Below are 20585 nucleotides of genomic sequence, written 5' to 3'. Positions count from 1 at the left end.
AGTTCATAAAGTAAGATTATATTTTATAGCGTCAGAGGTGCCTTTGCTAGTATCCGGTAGTTTACAAAAAGAGTTGATGATGATTAGTTTATAATTCTAAGAAAACAAAGCAGGGAATGAGACTTTCTTTAAATTAGCGGATAGTGAGCAGTCTAGGAGTAGGCTTTATCTATCCCAGCATCGTGGCAACAACATCATTTATTTTTTAAACAAAGTCTTTCTGAATGTTACAGTGACCATACCAAAATAGATATAAAATACTCCAAAATGATGGGATCATTTCTTAGTGGTTTCCCTGAAACGATCCCTAAGTGCTACTGAGCACAGATATGTGGGAATAAGAATCATCAGTTTTATTGATTCGTTCTGTGACTTTGGGCTGGGACCAAATCTGTCTTGAACACCCTTACATTGTAGCACATGGTAGGTGCTTTAAAAATCTCTCTGATGTGGACTGCATTAAATTGTCCATGTCCAAGGCTTATCACAAGGCCCCTCGGCACTGATGTGGAGATTACTGAAGACTGGTTGGGAAGTCCAGATAAACAACCTAAAGAACTTTTAAAAACACTTGCACTTGGGGGAGTGTATTAGGCCAACATCTTCATAAACAGTGCTTTCAAAAGCAGATACCTCCATGGGAAAAGTGCCTTTATTTGTCAGCTGGATTGCAGAATTCATAAAGAAGAGCCTAGTCCTTTGTTGGAAAATAAGAACAATTTAACTTCTGGAAATGACTTCGCAGCTTGGAACCCAGCAATGCCTATTTTGGACTAAACTGTCTGTTAATTAAACTCAAATGATTAAACATTCATCACCTTGCATTGCACCTCTCAGAAAACAAAAACAAAACAAAACAAAACAAAAAATCCTGGGGTTTTGAGTGAGGGAAACACCCACACACAAACACACACGCGTAGCCTGTCTAAAGTGCATAAGGCCCACAGGACTTAGAAGGCCAAGGGCGCCGCGCCGAGTCGCGCGGGGGTCGGCAAACCCTGCGGTGGGCCCAGCGGGCGCTGCGTCCCGGCGCGTTGGCAGTTGGCGACCCCCCTCGACTCCCCCTCTGCTGCGGGCTCCCTGTGGCCTTTGGAGGCCCGGCGAGTCGGCTCCAAATGTTTTCCATATTTGTTCAGCCTCCGTAATTCGAATACCAGGGCAGGCTCAGCCCGCCCAGCGCCGCGCTCCGCTCCGGGGCCCAGCGCGCCGCACACGCATCCACCCACCCACGCACCCACGCAGCGGCCATGGGCAAGGACAAGCAGCCCCGCGGCCAGCACAGGCGGGGGGGGCCGGCCGCGGACGCCGCCGGGCCCGACGACATGGGGCCGAAGACGGGCAAAGGGGCCCCCAAGCAGTGCGGGGAGGAGGAGGCCCGGACGTGCTGCGGCTGCCGGTTCCCGCTGCTGCTCGCGCTGCTGCAGCTGGCCCTGGGCATCGCCGTGACCGTGGTGGGCTTTCTCATGGCGAGCATCAGCTCCTCCCTGCTAGTCAGAGACACTCCATTTTGGGCTGGGATCATTGTAAGCATCAAGTCTGTTTTGCCTAAGCGCGTGTGCCAAGCAGGAACGCACGGCCGCATGGTCGAGTCCAGACTAACCCAACTGCATGCGCCCTTCCCCAGCCCCACTCCTCTAACTCGCGCTCTGCTTGGTGACGGTGCCGGCCCGGGGGCAGGGCTGGGCGCGGTGGGATTCCAGCCCCTCTCCAGCTTGTTGCTCTCCGCGCCTCTCGCGGGCCTGCTTCTAGCGCTCTGGAGCTGGGGAGGGGAGCCAGAGGCGGCTTATTGTGGTCAAATTCAACATTCTGTGTAACAGCAGCGGATTCACTTTGCCTTTGTCCTTACCCTGGTCCCCGGACCTCACCCATGTCTCCAGATCAGTAACAAACAGTGAAGGAAGTTCACGGAGTAAAAGGTTAGGAAATGGCCTGCGTTTGGGGTTGCCACGTTGGGTGGTATTAATTTGATTTTTTACATTTGAAATTTCATGAGTAAGTTTTATAATGTTTTAAAGCAGGAAATGTGACTACAGCAAGCACAGCCTTAATCTGCTAGAGTCTGAAGTGGAATGAAGGCAGGGACTGGCTATGGCAGGAGGGTATTTGGGGCTCAGCTAATGGATGTTCTGTTCTAGGCAAACACTGGTCAGCTGTTGTGAGTGTTGAAACACACAGCGTACTTGGCTTCATTAAATGGCTTCTTTGATGTGAAATGGGTGCCATTTACTGGGCACCTCATGTTGCCTGTCCTGATAGAGGCCTTACATTTATTATTTCTGATCCCCACATCATCCTTAGGGGCTGGTTAGTATTGTTTCATTTCTCGGATGAGAAAACTGAGAGCGGACTCATCCAGGTCGTGAGCTGGTCAAGTTGGCCAATCAGCCAAACGGATTCCTTTTTGCACCAGACTACACCTGTGTCTTCCTCACCGAGCCACACTGCCATCCCCATTCAGTTTGTAATTTTAATAGCCTGTTTTAGTTCCTTGAGGCTGACTACAGTCTCTTTCATGTGCATTTAGTTCACAATTTTTTATTTTATTTGATCCGTGAAACTACGCTTGGAGGTGGGAAATGGGACCCTCTTGGCACGGTGGGGGGAGGGGGAGCAGGCTAGGAGAAATTAAATGACATTCTCAAGGCCTGACATTAAAAGTGGCAGAGCCGAGGGGACACTAGAATGGCTACTTCTGGCTCCTAGTATCAACAATGTCATGACTGCTATTACTGACCACAGGAGGTATAACTCATAAAACTACCCTCAAAATAATTTTGTATCAGGGACAGATGTTAAAAGCACATGATAAATATGCATCGATGCAGGTATTTTCTCATTAAGATTATTTGAACTCACAAATTCTTGCCGAGTAATTTAAAACTTTTAATTTGTGTACTAAGAATTCCCGTGAAATTATCATGATTGGAGTTTTCTAAATCAAGTAATTTTAAAAATAGCTTTTCACTAAGATATACTGCGTATTTTAGTCACCTAAATGACAAGATACTCAGGGTGTGGGGGGGGCGGCAGGGGGAGTGTTTCCTTTAAGACCAGGCGAGTTGAAACAAAGAAGGAATAAGAGTCCTTCATTCAGTGGTTTTGAATATCACTTACAGGTGTGTCTTCTATCCTTTCCTTATGTCAACTTTAAAAAGCCCGGGACCAGAAAAGCACTTTTTTGATAGGAAAAATGCGTCTTGATGTCTAAGGCACACACATACAGATCGTGCAACTCTGAAATTTCACAAACTGAGCAATTCTGAAATTTCACGAGCGCCTGTTGGGAGTATCACGTGCTCCTAATTGCCTTGGAAGCTCCCTGGGTGTGATGCAAAGAGCATTGTAGACAGCCAGCTGTCTGTCCTTTCCAGTTTTCCAGTTTATAAACTAGGATCCATCTGAAGCTTGCCTGTGCTGTGTAGCCCTCGTGCTATCTGTAAATCTGTTTTCTTTCAACAGAGACTTTGTGGAGAGAAAAGCAGTTAGTGGAGACGGGTGGAAAGGTGGAAAGGGTCTCAAGGAGCTGGGCAAGGAAAAACTCTCCTCCCAGCTGGGCCACAGACCCCGTGCTTGTCATCTGCATCTCTCTCTCTGTGTTTGGTCACAGGCACTCTTCCAGACTTTCAGGGAAGTAAGAGACAGGGCAGCCGGACGAGAACATACAGAAGCCTGGTACTGAGCCACAGGCTGGACATTATTTGCTGAATAACTTTGGGCAAGTTACTTAACCTAAGTTTCCATTTCTTCGTTGATGAAATCAGAATGGTAATAAGTCCTACCTCTTAGGGTTGTTGTAAGAATTAAACAAATCAATACACGTTTTCATACTTAGAGCAGTGCTGGCTTAGAGCATTCAGTGAACTAGCTCTTTTTATTAGCAGAGTAGCAATCACTGGGAGTGGCAATCACTCTTCAAATTAGAGGTAGCTCTATTTTATCTCTAGTCTTGCGGAATAGTTATTTCAGACTCACTTACATGTCCTAGACCAGTTGAACTCTGACGGTGATATCAGTTCAATGGTCTCAACTTTCTCTGTTCATAGCCAAATTACTCTTAGCAATCGTAACGGTATTCGATTAGTCCAGTACTTTCTGGACCTCTCTGGAGACTTACAACAATGAACATGGAGGAAAGGGACCTCCTCAGGGTCATTTCCCTCAGGGATATGGAGTGACTGTGGTCTGGGATATCCTCTAGGGAATACTGAAACATTTGCCCTGTTTAGATCGGCTAGATTCAAAGCAGTACAGGTCAGTCCCAGGGGCTGAGACAAAGTCAAAATCCACTTAGGTCATTTAGGCTGAATTTGAATAAGCAGGGGTCCCCAGACTGTGCCCCCAGTCCATCAACATGTTTAATGCTTCACTCTTCTCTTTCTTTTTGTACTGGTTGCCTCTTACCATATAGTACTTCCTTCACTTTACAAAGGTTACTATCCCATTACTTTGGGATTTGGGAATCACCGTTCTCATCATAGAATCTGGGTAGGTTGATGAAGCCACTTAGGTGACTTACTGACCAACGTCTGGGTGACTTGATGACTATTCAGTGAACTTCTGGTTATAAACTGGAGAAGTCCTTGATCATCTATGATCAGAGATTTATGTCCAGTGGAATTTTAGGAAAACAAATAGGTTATTTCCTGTCTATCCATAGATGTGATTTCCCTCATCCATCAGAGAGATGACTGAAGGCTTTTTACTTCAGTTACAAAAGATTCCTGTAAAGGAAAAAAAAAAAAAAAAGGAATGGAGCCACTGTAGAGACTTGGTAACCTGTAAAAGTGCCATTCTTCTCTCAAAATTCTTTATAAATGGTTTGAGGGTTGTAGGTCACACCACAATGGCAATACAAAGTGAAACAGAGTCTTTGAGGATGAACTTGGCTCAGGGCAGGGCAGCCTAGGAAATGAAAGTCTGTTTTGCATTTTATTCTATTCATGGTTTGAGAAGTTGGGTCAAATAGGCAAATAAGTTTGCTCATCATAATTCTTACTGATGAAAAACGTGTATGGACTGAAGGAATCTAAGAACTTTGAGGCCTTTACTTAATTCTTGCTCGATAGAATACAGTTTTGGCTTAGGTGAAGTGTAACATGTTTGAACTTTGGCTTATTTTTCTTCATGCAGTAACATTTGTTGGGGGTGTCTGCTGTTCTAGGGATTGGTCTAAAAATAATGATTCATATACCAGGAGAAGGAGATCTCTAGAGATCCTGATGGGCATGTGCCCTCATCACATCTGACAGTAATGAATACTTCCAATTAAAAAATTTGACCTGCACAAATATTTTTAAAACCCATTACCTTTCAAAGTATTTCACTTACAGTGATTTATTTGCTTTGGCATCTCTACTCTGAAGTCAATTTCAGAGCAAACTCTTGCCTCTCATCCCTGGTGGGGATGCATAGTATTTGCTAGTCTCTTGGCTCTTGTAGGGTATATTCCCATGGAAAGCAGAAATTTGCCTTATTGTGGTTTTCAGCTTTCCTCCTAAGTTTCTCCATTGCTCCCCTATTGCACTCAGCGAGAATAAAAACCCCGAGAGGGGCGCCTGGGTGGCTCAGTGGGTTAAAGCCTCTGCCTTCAGCTCAGGTCATGATCCCGGGGTCCTGGGATCGAGCCCCGCATCGGGCTCTCTGCTCGGCAGGGAACCTGCTTCCCCCTCTCTCTCTGCCTGCCTCTCTGCCTACTTATGATCTCTGCCTGTCAAATAAATAAATAAAATCTAAAAAAAAAAAAAAAAAAAAAAAAAAACCCGAGATGTACACCACGTTAATCACATTAGAAAGTTTAAGGAAAGGGCTTCAAAGGAAGGGAAGAATATTTCCTTTCCTTAATGTCATTCACAAAATTCATCATATGAATCTGTAATGATTAAGAGTCCTGTCAAGAATTTCAATAACAGTTTTCGTATGTTAACTTACTCGAAGGAATTCAAAATGCAGGTGTATTCAGATTTTAAAATCTATTTTTAACCTTGGCTTAATGGAAGGGAAAATTGGGTAGTTATTTATTTTAAAACAGACTATATCCTGAAATGCACAAGGAGATATATGACATGTAGCAAGTAAGGAACAGATATTATCATCCATAATTTATAAGCAGAAAAACTAAGTAAGACATGATGATTTGGGTACAAGATTTGATCATGGTTATAGGAGAAACTGGAAGTGAGGAAGGTTTGGCATTTGGACTTTGGATAGACCCTAAAAATGTCAAGAAGCTAAAAGTGTGTCAGTTTTCCATATAGATGTATTGATATTTGAGAAAGTTAACTTCAAATTATGTTTTTAGGAATACATTACATAGTAACACATTATTTTTCATACTGGGATTTTGATATGTTTCCAAAATCTAATATTATATCTCTGGCACTACTGGGAAATAATTTTTATTATAGCAACTATCACAAGTTTTTAGAAACTGAGAAGTGGTAATTATATGGCCTAACTCAGTCTCCACTGAGTATATAAAATAAATAATGGTAGGAAAATTATCTTTTGGTACGTGAATTTCTCCTAGTAATTGTAAAAATGGAATGTAACTGAATTAATTTGGCAAAAGAGATTAATTATAATCAGTGTATGAAAACAAAGGGGATTATTTGAGAATTTGGTGATCTGTTTCCTGAAAGAATATTAGAATAAAGAATAAGAAAGCTTAAGATTGGACAGACTCATTAGGAGAAATGTGTTTTCACCTCTGCTGCTAGCCCGATACTAAGCCACGCATGCTAAGGGCCAAGGAAGGGCTTGTTTAATGTGGAAATTATCCCTGGATCTTCTTTCTCTCTTTAAAATAAGGAGGAAACATGGTGGGTCCTAATATTTTTCAGTTCTGTCGTGTGAATATATTCAACGCAGAAAGTTAATCTCTGGAAACTTTTGAGATATCAATCATTTGGTTTTATTTTTTTTTCTTTTTTCTTTTCTTTTTTTTTTAAGATTTTATTTATTTGATAGACAGAGATCGCAAATGGGCAGAGAGGTAGGCAGAGAGAGGGGGGGAGCAGGCTCCCCGCTGAGCAGAGAGCCCGATGCGGGGCTCGATCCCAGGACGCTGGGATCATGACCTGAGCCGAAGGCAGAGGCTTTAACCCACTGAGCCACCCAGGTGCCCCTGTTTTTTTTTTTTTTTTTTTTTAATGGTAGAAATACTACTGCATAGAATTTGGGGGTAATCAAATGAAACAGAAAGCTATTTATTCTCTTTAAGTACAGTGTATGTCCAAGGGACTCCTGTGTATCCCCAGACACATGATGGGTGCCTGATCAGCTTTGAGTTGAATCCCATCTATTCCGTACTTCCCATTATCTTTGCTTCTGTTTGAACTTACGAAAACCCATTTTTAAAAAAGATTTTATTTATTTATTTGACAGAGAGCGAGCATGCACATACCTGCAAGCCGGGGTGTGTGGTGGGCAATGGGAGACGGAGAAGCAGCCTCCCTGCTTGTGGGGCTCAATGCGGGCTGGATCCCAGGACCTTGGGATCATGACCTGAGCTGAAGGCAGACACTTCACTGACTGAACCACCCAGGCACCCTGAGAAAACCCATTTTTTAAACTATGGTTTGAGGAATGACATATAGTTGTGTTTTGCAATACGGACAGATTTAAGTTTATTGATAACATTTTAAAGAACTACTAGGGAATAATAAGGAATGTGTTATCACTCCATTTTGGGCTCTGGGCTTCCAGAAATATCCAGGATACACTAAAGTAGCATTACTGAGATGTTTTATTTCCTCTTCTAAAATGACTACAGGTTAAAAAAAAAAAAAAAGGAACAAGAGGTCATTTGACTTATTTCGCATATGTCTAAGTAGAATAAATTAGGGCAAACTAGGATTGACGAGGCTGAATGCCAATGTCTTCCTTCTACAATGGAAGCTATGGCATAGATTTCCTAATTTAGCATTAAGAGTTTCATAGTTTGCCAATATGATATCCACTTTGAATTTGTTCTGATGATATGGCTGTTTTCTAGTCCTTTCCTTGCCGTTAGCCTTGTCTGTGACATTTGTATTAAGGGCATTCTTTAACCTGGGTCCATTGCTCGTGTTCTCTACCCTCTCCCCACCCCCTAAGAGTTAGCATCAACGTGAAAGGATCCACATGAGGCCCTGTGAGGAGCTCAGTATGCGTATTTCTGTGTTGCTGTAGGACAGGAATGGAATCTCGTCATTAAACTTTAATTAGATATCATTTCACTGCAAACTAGAGAAATGCTGATCCGAAAGGGCCCATCAGTCTAGAGCTGGATGGGACTTCATGATGTCATAGTTTAACTCTGGTTGTTTCTTGCCGTGAATATCCAGGTCCGGGTTTATGACAACGAGTTCTCAAGCCAAAGGTGAATTTTGTTTTTGAAAAGTGGTTGTTGGTAACAATGTTTATAGCATAAACCATGTAAAAGCCTATTTTAGAGGCTTATCCTCTGAGATTCTTAGGATGCCGCCTCACATCTCAGTGTACTGAGAGAAAACTTGGCAGGAGTAACTGTCAGATGCCCGAGTGAAGCAGCTCAGTGGATCCCCCTGGTTCATTTTAAAATTCCTCTGTGTACACCTACGTGTATAACAATAACGAAAATGCATTTTCCTTTCAGCCTTAGTCTGCTCTAGCAAGTTCTGTTCCGGTGTCTCTTCCTGACTTGCAGACAGCTGCTCTCTTACTCTGTGCTGTCATGGGCTTCCTTCTGTGCCTTGCTTGGAGACAGCAGGGTCTCTCTTCCCCTTGTAAGACCACCAGTCCTGTCAGATTAGGACCTCACTCTTCTAACCTCACTTAACCTTAATTACTTCCGAGAAGCCCTGTCTCCAGATTTAGTCACCTTGGGGGTTAGAGCTTAAACCTAGCAATTCAGGGAGGACACAGCTCCATCCATAGCTCTTTCAGTGAGGGATGTAAATTGGTACAACCACCTCTTAATCTCCTTTCCCAGTTTATTCCTCAAGTCCGTATGGCTTCCACTGTTCCTGGAACAGTCGGAAGTCTGTATGTTTCTTTTCTTTCTTTCTTTCTTTTTTTTTTTTAAGATATTATTTATTTATTTATTTATTTGAGGGAGAGAGAAAGGAAAAGACAGAGCATGAGTGGAGGGGGAGGGGCAGAGGGAGAGGAAGAAGCAGACTCTCCACTGAGCAGGGAGCCTGATACTGGACTTGATCCCAGGACCCTGAGATCATGACCTGGGCCAGAGGCAGATGCTTCACCCACTGAGCCACCCTGCGTGCCCCCGTCTGAATGTTTGTAACGAGTGAACTGATACACGATGGTGCAGCTGGGTGGTGGGGCTCTGCGCTCATGCCAGTAGTGAGACGTATGGAGGAGGTGGTTTTTACTGCATTTACAGAGTGCTGCTTCTGTCAGATTTCTGTAAAAATAAAGTGTAGTAGATTCAGCTAGTGACTACAATTCTTTGGCTAGCTTGGGCATTTCTTTGCTATCTTAGCTCTTTAAGGCTTAGGAACCACTGTTCAGTAAATCTCTGCCTTTCTTTTCTGTTCTGGGAGTGACTTGCTGTCAGCATCTAGCTAAATGATACCTTGGCTTCTGAGACAAGGAAATGAGGGTGGTCGGCTGTGCGGTGGCCACTGGCCTCTGATGGGCGGTGAACTCATGCTTGGGAACTCAAGGGAACTCAAGGGAAGTCACCTCTCAGGTCTTTATACCGTATAGCTGTTGTTCTCATTTTTGACGATGGTTCTGAAAGTGTCGTCCTACAGAATGGGTGAGAATAAAACTCTGGAGGTGTTCCCACCTGGGTCTCATGATGTAACAGTCTGGGAGCCTGTGTCTCCTTGGTGGATCCCCCCCTTCGGCACGCCTTCCTATAGGATCCTGTTTGTCCAGCTTAGACATCCCGAATGGGCCTCTGCTTTCCTTTATCAAGTGCCATACAACCCAGACCATCCCAGAGAGAAAGATGAGAGGAGACTAGAACCACCGGTCCAGTCTGAGGCCTGGAATGAGGAGCACACGCAGGGCCTGGCCCTTGTTCCCAGGACACCCCGCAGTGTCTCCGGGCTGATCTTTGAGCATTGTTAAAGTGGGCACTCTAGAGATGGCCCCTGCGTGACAGCCCGAAGTGTGTTTCAGTGTCGCTGTGTTTCCTGGGTGCCGGCAAAAGGCCAGTCCGTGAGTGGACACCAGAAAGCGAAGGGTTTGCTCACAGACCCCATTCTCAGGTACTGCTGAAGAAGTTCTGTTGGAGCCTGCTTCTGTCCTTGCAGAAAGGAGCGACACTCCACCCTGACTGGGAGAGGCTGCAAGAGACATCTAGGACGTTGTTTGCCTGGCATCCCACTCAGCTGTTGTTTTGAAAGTGTTTGATTCAGCATTCATTGTAATGAGCCATTAAAAAACCCTTTAAGATAGGTTATTACCAAAGAAGCCCGCTCTTGTGTGGAAGATAATGATAGGTGACAAGAAAAGAGGGGGACTTGCTAATGTGTTAACTAGACCCTGATTAGGGGGAGAATTTTGGCTTTGTGACTAGGGAAACAAACACTTAGCAGCTTCCTTCTAAAGGATCAGGTGTGGCACACCTATCAGGCCATTAGGCTCAGGCTGAGTCTTATCTCACTTTAGCCGTGCAGGGAACACTAGGAAAGAAGGAGGCCTTTTCCGAGATAAGGGAAATAGCATTTCAGGGCTCGTCATTTCTGCTGGAGGGCGGAGTGCGCTGCTCCCTTGGGGAGAATGGAGGACGACCATCCCTACCTCAGGGAAAGGCGGGAGTCCAAGCCCGCGAGCGAGCAAACCAGGTCTCAGTGAGGTGAAGACAGTATAATCAGTGAAAAGTAATCCCTCCAGGACCACGTGGATCTGACAGAACGCAGCCGTTTCAGTTCACATGTTACATGTTCAGGAGGGGGACGCATTTCTCACATGCAGTCAGCTCCTCAGATTCTGAGAAGGAGCAAACCCACACAGGGTGGCTTCGTCTCATAATCTTCTCGTGAACAAGCAGTTCGGGACGCCTGTTAAAGCGTTTCCATCTGAGTTAAGGGCTTTGAGACCAAATAGAATTTTTAAAAATGAACCCAGGGGGACCGTAACTATTGTGTTACAGAAGCCTCGATAAATTATTTGCATTCAGTGACTGACTCTAGTGCGTCACAAATTTTTCCACCTCGAGACCTCCCTGAGGCCTCACTCCCCTTCTCCCTGTCCTCACACACATCACAAAAAGCTCAGTGTCTCGCTAACCCATGTTGCCATGGAAGGGAACAGGAGAAATGCTAGAGAGGCTGCAGGCTGCTTGGGGACACTGACCTCTTCATTTTGAAAAGGACAAAACACTTTTCAAAGGAGAAGTAATATTACTATGTATTACTTAATGTTACATTATAGCCTGTTATTTTTTTCTTTTAAAAAGTGCTCTCAATTAGAAAAGCCACTTGATAATATTTTTCAACGGTTGAACAGGATGGATCTCTCGTTTACACTCTTGTTCCTGTGTTATATAATTGAATTTATATTGATTTACCGTATAATTTCTATGTGCTGTACTATTTCACAAATGTTTATTTATTGTACTATTTCAGATACATGAATCCAGGTTATTCATGTAGAATTATCTCTGCAATCATTATAAAGTGGGACCTAATTTGAGAACCTGCTTAATTATGCCTGAGTAATAAGATCCAGCCTATAACTAACTATACTACAGGACGAGGCAAAAATCCACATTTACAGGATTCCTTTCCCTTCTGAGGACTTGAAAAATCCCAAAGTGAGACAAATGAAGTATACGTGGTTTATTTTCCCCACAAATATGTAGCAATTCTATCCCTCCTGTTGACTTATGGGAAATGCTAGAACACAATTCTTGTTTCTTTTACCTTCTTTGAAAATGGATAATTTTGCAAATGTAGGTATTTATTGAATTCATTGGCAATTAGTTTCTGATTAATCACCACGAGAGTGAGTGAGGTGCTTGGTTAAGAATAGAAACAGAAGCCTATATGAGAAAGGATACTTAAGATTTTTAAAAAATTTGCTTTGAGAGAGGTGGTGGGGAGGGACAGAGGGAGAGGGAGAGAAGAGAATCTGAAGCAGACTCCCCACTGAGCATCGAGCAGGCCTAGAGGCTCCATCTCACCACCCACAAGATCATGACCTGAGTTGGATGCTTAACCAACTGAGCCACCCAGGTGCCCGTAGAGTTTCCACATCTTTTCCTGTCTCTGTTGGTCTTTCCATATGCTAGGTACGATGGCCCCAGGAGCTCAGTGTCTGGGAGAGGACACACAGACAACCAACTACCATCAGTTTAAAAAAACAGGTACTAAGGTCATGCCTTAAAAAAGATAGCACAGTGGAATCTGTGATTAACCCCATTCAGGGAGGATCAGAAAAGGCAAGACGAGGGGGTTCTGATATTATAGGACAGGCATCAGCTTTGGGATGAAACAAATATGGGTAGAATCCTAGCTCTATCAGTCTGTAGCCATTTCCAAAAATCTTTGGTTTTGTTCCCTATTGTCATTTTTGTGTGGGTTTGAATAAGTACAAGCAGCCCTAGGCAATTCTATGATTATTTTTAAATTATGAAAACTTTCAAGTATATAATAGCGTGTAGAGAATAAGAAGACAACCACCTACTTATACCCAGGTTTGTCATTTTAATATTTTGTCAGAAGTGTTTTATTTTTTTTAAGAAAGAAAATATTGCAATACTTGTTTCTTTCTTAGTCCTATTCACCTACCCAACCCTCCTGTTACTCACTCTCCTGAATTTGGCACTTATCACACCTATGCGTGTTTTAATACTTTCTTATATGTATATAACCATAAACAATAATTACCTGTGTTTTATATTTCAATTTTTATATAAATGGCAGCATAACATCATTGTTGCTCAACATTGTTTTTGGGATTCATTTATAATAGTACACGGATACCATTCATTCACTTTTGTTATACTGTATTTCCTTACAGAAATACATAACAATTTATTTATTCTCCTGTAGTTGAAAACTTAGGTTATTTTCAAAAGTGATTTTTTTTTTCTTTTGCAATTACAAAGTGTTGCAATGGACACTATTTCTCATGGCTCCCCATGCACGTATTTCAAAGATACTTTATGGCACATTCCTAGAAATTGGAATTATTGGATCATAATATATAGGCATCTTCAACTTGCTAGCTATTGCCAAGTCAGGACCACAAAGCCACAGTTGTAAAAATTTTTGCTCCCACCAGCAGCAAATTAGAATTTCCACCAATCTACAACTTGTCAGCATTAGTTACTGTTAGGCAATTTATATTTTTCCCCATCTTGTTTATCATGTTTTAAGTTTTTCTGATCACTAGAGGAGTTGAACATGTTTTAATGTTTACTGGCCATTTTATTTGTTTTCTAACATTTATTTACTCCACAAATATTTTCTATGAGTTGTCTCTTACTCATTGATTTATAGGATTTCTTATCTTTGTTATTTAACCTTTGTGATTTGAGCTACTGCTCAAGTAGTTAGTACCATGCCTTTCATCCTTACTTATGGTGCCTTTGTTGCAAATAAGATTTAATTTTAACGTATTTATATTTAACAATCTTTTTTATGGTGGGTGCTTTGATAGATTTTACAGAAATCTCTTCCTACTCCAAGTCATAAAGATACGTTTTCTAGATTGTGTTCCCAAAATGCTGAAGGTTTGCTTTTGTATTTTTACCTTTAATCTATGTATTCTAAATTTTTGTATATGAGGTGAAGTAGTGTCTCATTTTTCTCATACAAATTATTGTTTTAGTACTATGTAATGAATAATTGGTCCTTTCTATACTTAACTGCTACTTCCATTTATCATCTATCAGCTTTCCATATTGGATTTGAGGATTGTGTCTGTGACTCTCGTTAGTTTCATCATTTTATTTGTCGTTCACTGTGCTGATACCACAGTGTTTCAATGAACAGCAACGATAAGCTCCTTACGATGAAGATGGCAGCATAGCAGCTCGCCTCCGCCCTTCCCCACTCCCATCTTGTTCTTTTTCCAAATTGCCTTGGTAAGACTTAGCCATGTTCTCTTTTGTCTATATTTTAGAACTGGCTTTTGAGGTCTTAAGAAAAGTACTTTTGGTATTTTCATTTAATTTATACTTTATATACATGAGCAAAGACTCTCTCTTCATTTACCTGATGCTCTACAGTTTAGCTACAATGTGTCCAAATGTAGATTTGCTTTCTACTTTTCCTACTGGGGACTTGTTGTGTTTCCTGAATCTAAGATTTTTGTGTTTTTACCAATTCTGAAAAAATTTCAGAACATCTTAAATATTTGAAAAAAATTATTTTTTATTTATTTAGTTTTTTCAAATACTATCTCTTTCTTCAGTCTCTCCACTTCTGAAGCTACTGTCAAAGGTATGGACCTCCTTATTTAATCTTCCCTGTTTCTCACCCTCTCCACTGTGTCATATCAATTATTTTGAATTATTTCCTCAGTTCTATCTTCTAGTTCATCGTTCCCATTTTCAGTTGAGTTGCACCTTTCTATTGCATAGAGTTTTTCATTCCAGTGGTTTTTTTTTTTCTTTCTAGAACGTCCATGTTTACTGATATTTTCTTTTTTAAAATATCCCTAATGTTTTTTAAAGTGCCTTGTTTTTATTGATATTTTCTATTTCTCCTTTCATGGCTTCAATTATTTTGAATGTACTTTTTTTAATAGGCTCTATTCTTTAGTTCCATTATTTTAAATTCACAAGCTTTAATTCTTGGAGAGTGTGTGTGTATGTGTGTGCACACATAGACTTAATGCTCTCACATGCTGACCTTTGCTAATGAATTGATTATGTGTCTGCTATAATTGGTTCGTAAGTCATTTTCTAAGAGGCTTTCTTTATATGTAATAATTTGATGTGGTCTATTTGAAGGTGTAACCCTTCTAAATGGTTTGCCTTACCAGCTGTTCCACCAGTGATATCATGAGCCTAGAGTCACTTTTTTTTTTTTACCTTAACCTATTTATTATGGAAAATTTGAAGCATACAAAAAAAGTAGATCAAATAGCTTAATGTATACCTATGTTCCCATCACATAGCTTCAATAATTATAAACTCATGATCGATCTTCCTCCATTTGTATGCTCCTATATTCCACATCCACATACCGCATATTGGTTTATTTTAAAGTAAATCCCAGATACTATTTCATTTCATCCATAAATACTTCACTATGTAAGTCAAAAGATGAAGACTAAAAAATAATCAAAATACTAATCATCCCTAACAAGTTAACAATTTCTTAATAGGATCAAATCAGTGTTCAAATATCCTGGATTAACTCATGGATATTTCTTCACAGTTTGTCAGAATCAGATCCCAATAAGATCTATACTTGAGTTCATATGTTTCTTATGTTTCCTTTACTCAAAGATTTACCCTTTCTCTTTCCTTTCTACCAAAGCACACTCTGTCTCCCACTCTTTCTCTCCCTCCCTTGTCCCCCCTTCTCTTCCTCCTTCTCTCCTCTTCACAATTTTTTGTTGAAAAAAAATTAAGGTTTTTTTTTTTTTGCTTTTTTGGTTTTTTGGGTTTTTTTAAGGACTCCTTTCTCAAAAACACCTCCACCCACCCCCATCAACTAAGACAGAACACTTGTCTTGATGACTTCCAGTGCTAGTGGGTTCATTATTGTCTAGCCGTATAAGGGTGTAGCCATTTGCAGGGCCTAGCTTTATGCCATGATCTTAGCTGCATCTCTTAGCCAATAGAAGCTCAGAGCATTTTAAAGTATTGTATAGCAAGAAGGGTTTCATAGCAGTTAGTCCTTACTATTATGCAGAAATAAAAACCTCTTGATGTTTTAAAAAATCTTCTTCGGATCAACTTGCAGGTTTCTTTACCTCTCTGAGTCACAATTTTCTATAAGATGGAGTAATATTTTTTTGCTTATGGCATTGTTTCAGGGAATAAATGAGCTTAATATATGCAAAGCAGGTAATGCACAAAAGGTACCCTTTCTGGGTAGAGGAGATTCTTGAGTAGGGTTTGAAGAATGAATAATGCTGGATTCAAAATAGCTAAAGGGGGAGTACTATACCAGGAGGATAAAAAAGTAAAAGGATATTTTAGGTAAAAGACACAATGCACGTCCTAAGCTCAATTTTCATCCACAACCAACTTTATTGCTTCACAGTTCTATTGCTTGTGTTCATTCAGTTTTTTGAGGCTGTAAGGGCAAAAATTCCCAGTTGTTATTATCAAATATGAATCTTAATATAGACACACAGATCTGTTATAATATTAAAATAAGACCCAAAACAAAAGGATTCTACTTGAATGTCTCCATGATAAGTCATGCCTTAGGATAGTTGTTGGATTTTTCTTCTGTTTTCTGAGTTGATACAATGCTCGGTTGTGAGATTCATTGGTTTCAAATGAGCTATCTGCAATAATCTTTAAGCAAGGTTTTTGGAACTTATGAATTGCAGCAACTTCGTGCTGGCACATCTCTCAAAGATCTTCCTAGCTTTCCAGCCTTGCTTTGGCAGGGACATCAAGAAAAGCACACTAGATCCATAGGATTTGGGGGATTCAGGCTCCCTTCATCCAGCTGCTGGTCACAAATTCCAACTCCTTTTCAGCAGTTCCATCAGGGTAGTTTTCTATTATCTTTTAAAACAAAAATGAGGTACAAGTGAACATCTGCAAAGCACAATGTGTGCTGAGAAATAAGGCAGTCACTTGACAAGCACATTTCCTTCCCACTCTTTCTATGCTGGTACAACAGATCTGGCTGAACCACACAGTGATGAAATTACAATGCAACACTGGCTGAGAAAATTAAAATTTAAAGTGTTTGTAATACAAAGGTATGCAAAGATATATAATACGTGTAAAAATATATATACTTCTGGTTATCAGATGGTTTGAAATCATGATAAAAGCCAACACTATGAATTAGAAAGGACATAACCTACCATGGGAAAAGCTTTCAGCCTGGTATGTAAGTGCTCCTTAATATTCCCTCCTCCACCCTTCCCCCTCCTCCTCCTCCTCCTCCTTCTTCTTTAAATATTTATCTATTTATGAGAGAGAGAGCTCACAGGGGGATGGGGCAGAGGGAGAGAGAGAATCTCCAGCAGACACCCCACTGAATGCAGACCCTGAGGTGGGCTCCAGGCGGGGCTTGACTCCAGGACCCCAAGACACTGAGATCATGACCTGAGGAGAAATCAAGTGTCAGGCACAACCGAGCCAGCGAGGTGCCTCATTACTCCTTACTTCTTTACCAACCAATCAGAGCTTTAATCCCAACAGAACAGGTGACTCTGTCTCATCGTTGATGATTACATGAGCAATAATGTCCTTAGAATTGCCTCATCACTTCTTAGAAATCTTGTGTTTACAATGTATTTTCCAAAGAAATCTGGATTGAGTCAAGTTCTAGGTGATAGACCTTCTTTGTGTTTCAACTTAATTCATTATCACATTAAATTATTTATTTAGCATACCACATTTGGAAAGTCCATACATTTACAGTAATTCAGACATGGACCTGTCAGGGATCAACTCCTCAGTCAAAAGGATAATCATAATAATGAAGGGGAGAAAAAGACTGAGAGGATATTATAGATGGTCTAAACTCAGGTGTGACTGAGCAAGTGTCATTTCTTTTTAGACTCTGAAAAGAAATCATTTTCTGTGATAGAATTGCTTATCCAGAATTGCCTTTTCATGGAGAGATTTCGACCTCAATTTCTACCAGCTTCTTTTAAAAATAATCTTTTGGCTTGTCTTTGCAAAGCAAATATTACAAATTGTCCTCCCAGCCCCCATAGGAGGCTGGGAAAATGTATAGATGAGGAAATGTGCTCTAACCCCAACTCCTCCCAGGCCGAGTAATGTTCTTGAATGAAGAGAATTTTTCTGCACTAATACTGTCCGTTGGCAATTTTTACTCTAAGGAAAAAACAAAAGTAAGAAGATTAAAATAGTGAAGCTCTGAGGTTGTAGATTCCTAAGGCAAATGAAAAGGCTCTGAATCAGGGTGCCTGCGTGGCTCAGGTGATAAGCATCTGCCTATGGCTCAGGTCATGATCCCAGGGTCCTGGGATCAAGCCCCACTTCAGGCCCCACTTCGGCTCCCTGATTGGCGGGAAGTCTGCTTCTCCCTCTCCCACTCTCCCTGCTTGTGTTCCCTCTCTCTGTCTCTCTGTGTGTCAAATAAATAAATAAAATATTAAAAAAAAGAAAGAAAAGGCTCTGAATCTCTTCCTGATAATGTGATAAGCCAAATAAAACTCTCTTTAGCAAAAGTTGCTAGACATAAAAGTTGTTGTTTAGTTGCTATAGTTTTGTTTATCGTGGAAAAGAAGCTATTACTTTGTTTTGGGTTTAATAGAAACCAAGAAAAATGTTTCCTTTTTTTTTTTTCAAATTTGTAATTAATGATCTGGGCTTTAAGGCCTGTGCATTAATATTTGTAGCATTTAGAAACAGATAGTTACAGTTTTGTCTTGCATCTTGATGTTCAACTCTGTCATAAGCTCTTCAGTTGATTTTGACTCTTAAAAAGTTATATGCCTATTGCTTTTGGAATTTCCCATTAATACCTGTGCACTATGTTTGGCTAAAACAATTATATATTTTTTTAAGTAATATTAATCTTTGATCTATCTGTTCTGGACAGAAAATATTTTTTTTCTTTTTAATTCAGAAATTAAATACTTGTCCTTGTAAAACCGTAATAGTGTCATCAGAGAAACATATACAGCTTGCATAGTTACCAAGATTGGCATTTCCTGGGTAGTAGAGAATAAATAGTTTGAAGCAGAAACGAAAAGAAGAAAAGAAAGAATTATATAACTCTTAGGTGTTTGCAAACTATTTATGTCAGCAATACTGGGAAGATTTTTGAGAAGTGAGTTGCTATGAAAGCAAAAGTAGCCCAAGTCATTAAATGAATGGATTCATTTATTCATTTGACATATGTGCTGGGTACTCTGTGACATCCTTTATATATTCTGTCTCCTATAGCAGCCATTTTTGAAGTAGGCACTGTTGGTCCTCTCACAGATGATGGAACTGAGGCTTGAAGAGGTTAACTTGTCCAAAGCTAAAATGTGGCGGAGGTGGGTTTTGAATCCCAATCTGTCAGATCCATAGCTAAGATATATTGCCTCCATCTCTGTCTTTAGGCATGCATCCCATTTTGCTGTAAAACTTTATTTAGTTACCCTCTGTTGACCGTTATCTGGGGCACGTATGTGTTATCTTTTATGGAGCCTGTTAAGTCTCAGATAACTTATAGTGCGTCCGTGTTGTTGAAATAACAGAAACAGCAAGGCTCTCGTAAGAAACAACTGTGAGTCCACCATCTTTTTAAAGGGGTTGCTGGGTATTACTAGCTCAGTGTTTGAGGGGGGAGCGTACCGCGTTGAGGATTTATTGTTTGTATTTTGCTCACATTTGTCGGGAAAAGCAGCAATGATGTGAAGTCCTGTGTTCTCCATGGCTTTTCTCAACAAATGACATAGATCCAGGTCTCCCGGTTTATTTGTCTGTGGTCTGCCTGTCCACTTTGAAGCATTGGCTCTATCAGGGCAGTGCTTTTTGTCTCTTCTCTTTACTGAGGTATCTCCAGACCCTCAAAGAGTACCTGGTGAGTGGTAGGTGCAAATGAATACTTGTTAAAAGAACAGAATGAGCTTATTTCTGAGATATGATAGAGGGCTACATTTATATGTATTATTCATTTCAGCTCAAATTTAAGAGAGAATTATACTGGCACAGTTTGAGGTCCTATGAGATGGGGAAAAAAAAATAAAACCTACTCCAATTGCAGGTGCGTTATTTATGATCCTGAACACAAATGATAAAGTATTATTTTCTGTCTGTGGCACATGAAGAGGCTGAGTCTTAAAGACGACATCGCCTTCCCCCAGCCTGGACAGTCATTTGCCTCTCAGAGTCTGTTGTGCACACCATGCCTCAGGAGTGGTGCTGGGCACCTTTCAGCACAGGAGAGGAGCAGGGGCGGAAATGTTCTCCAGATCTCTGCAGCTTCCATTTCACTCACAGTGAAGTCCAGATTCTGCCTTGGAGGCGGCCAGGCTGTGTGATGGTTAAGAGCCACGCTCTGGACTCTTAGTGCTGCTCTCAACTCTGTATTTGCTCTGCGACCTTGAGCATAAAAGCTTTCTGAGGCTGAGTTGCCTCATCTATGAAATGGGGCTAATAATAGTGGCTACTTGATAGGGTTTTCATGAAGACCCAATGGGATAATTTACCTAGAGTGCTTAATTTTAATGCCTGGCACATAAAAGTCCGCAAAATTGGCCCTAAAATGTCTAAACACCTAGACTTGATAATTTGTTTTTCTTATGTAAATATAAAGATCATGGCAAATATATGCCGGTATCTGCTAATACAAAGTAGACCGCGTGCTATTTGTCACCGAGACAGTACACGTATTACCAATTTTTTTTTTTAAAGATTTTATTTATTTGTCAGAGAGAGAGAGAGAGCACAGGCGGGCAGAGAGGCAGACAGAGGCAGAGGGAGAAGCAGGCTCCCCACCGAGCAAGGAGCCCCATGTGGGGACTTGATCCCAGGATGTTGG

At 41.0% G+C, this 20585-nt stretch overlaps 1 protein-coding gene across 2 annotated transcripts in view; it reads left to right on the top strand.

The window, feature by feature from the left end:
- Nucleotides 1-953: 953 nt before the first annotated feature.
- Nucleotides 954-20585, top strand: part of SSPN (sarcospan) — a 34835-nt gene continuing 15203 nt past the window's right edge. The window contains exon 1 of one of the 2 annotated variants that reach the window (XM_080811294.1): nucleotides 954-1523. In XM_080811294.1, the coding sequence (XP_080667420.1) occupies nucleotides 1248-1523 (276 nt within the window). In that variant the 5' untranslated portion in view covers nucleotides 954-1247. The remainder of the gene's footprint in view (nucleotides 1524-20585) is intronic. The other variant, XM_080811293.1, reaches the window with a different exon arrangement.

Source organism: Martes martes (assembly GCF_963455335.1).
Source record: "Martes martes genome assembly, chromosome: 8".
In the NCBI taxonomy this organism is placed as follows: domain Eukaryota; kingdom Metazoa; phylum Chordata; class Mammalia; order Carnivora; family Mustelidae; genus Martes; species Martes martes.
This window is presented reverse-complemented; position numbering and strand designations above follow the sequence as displayed.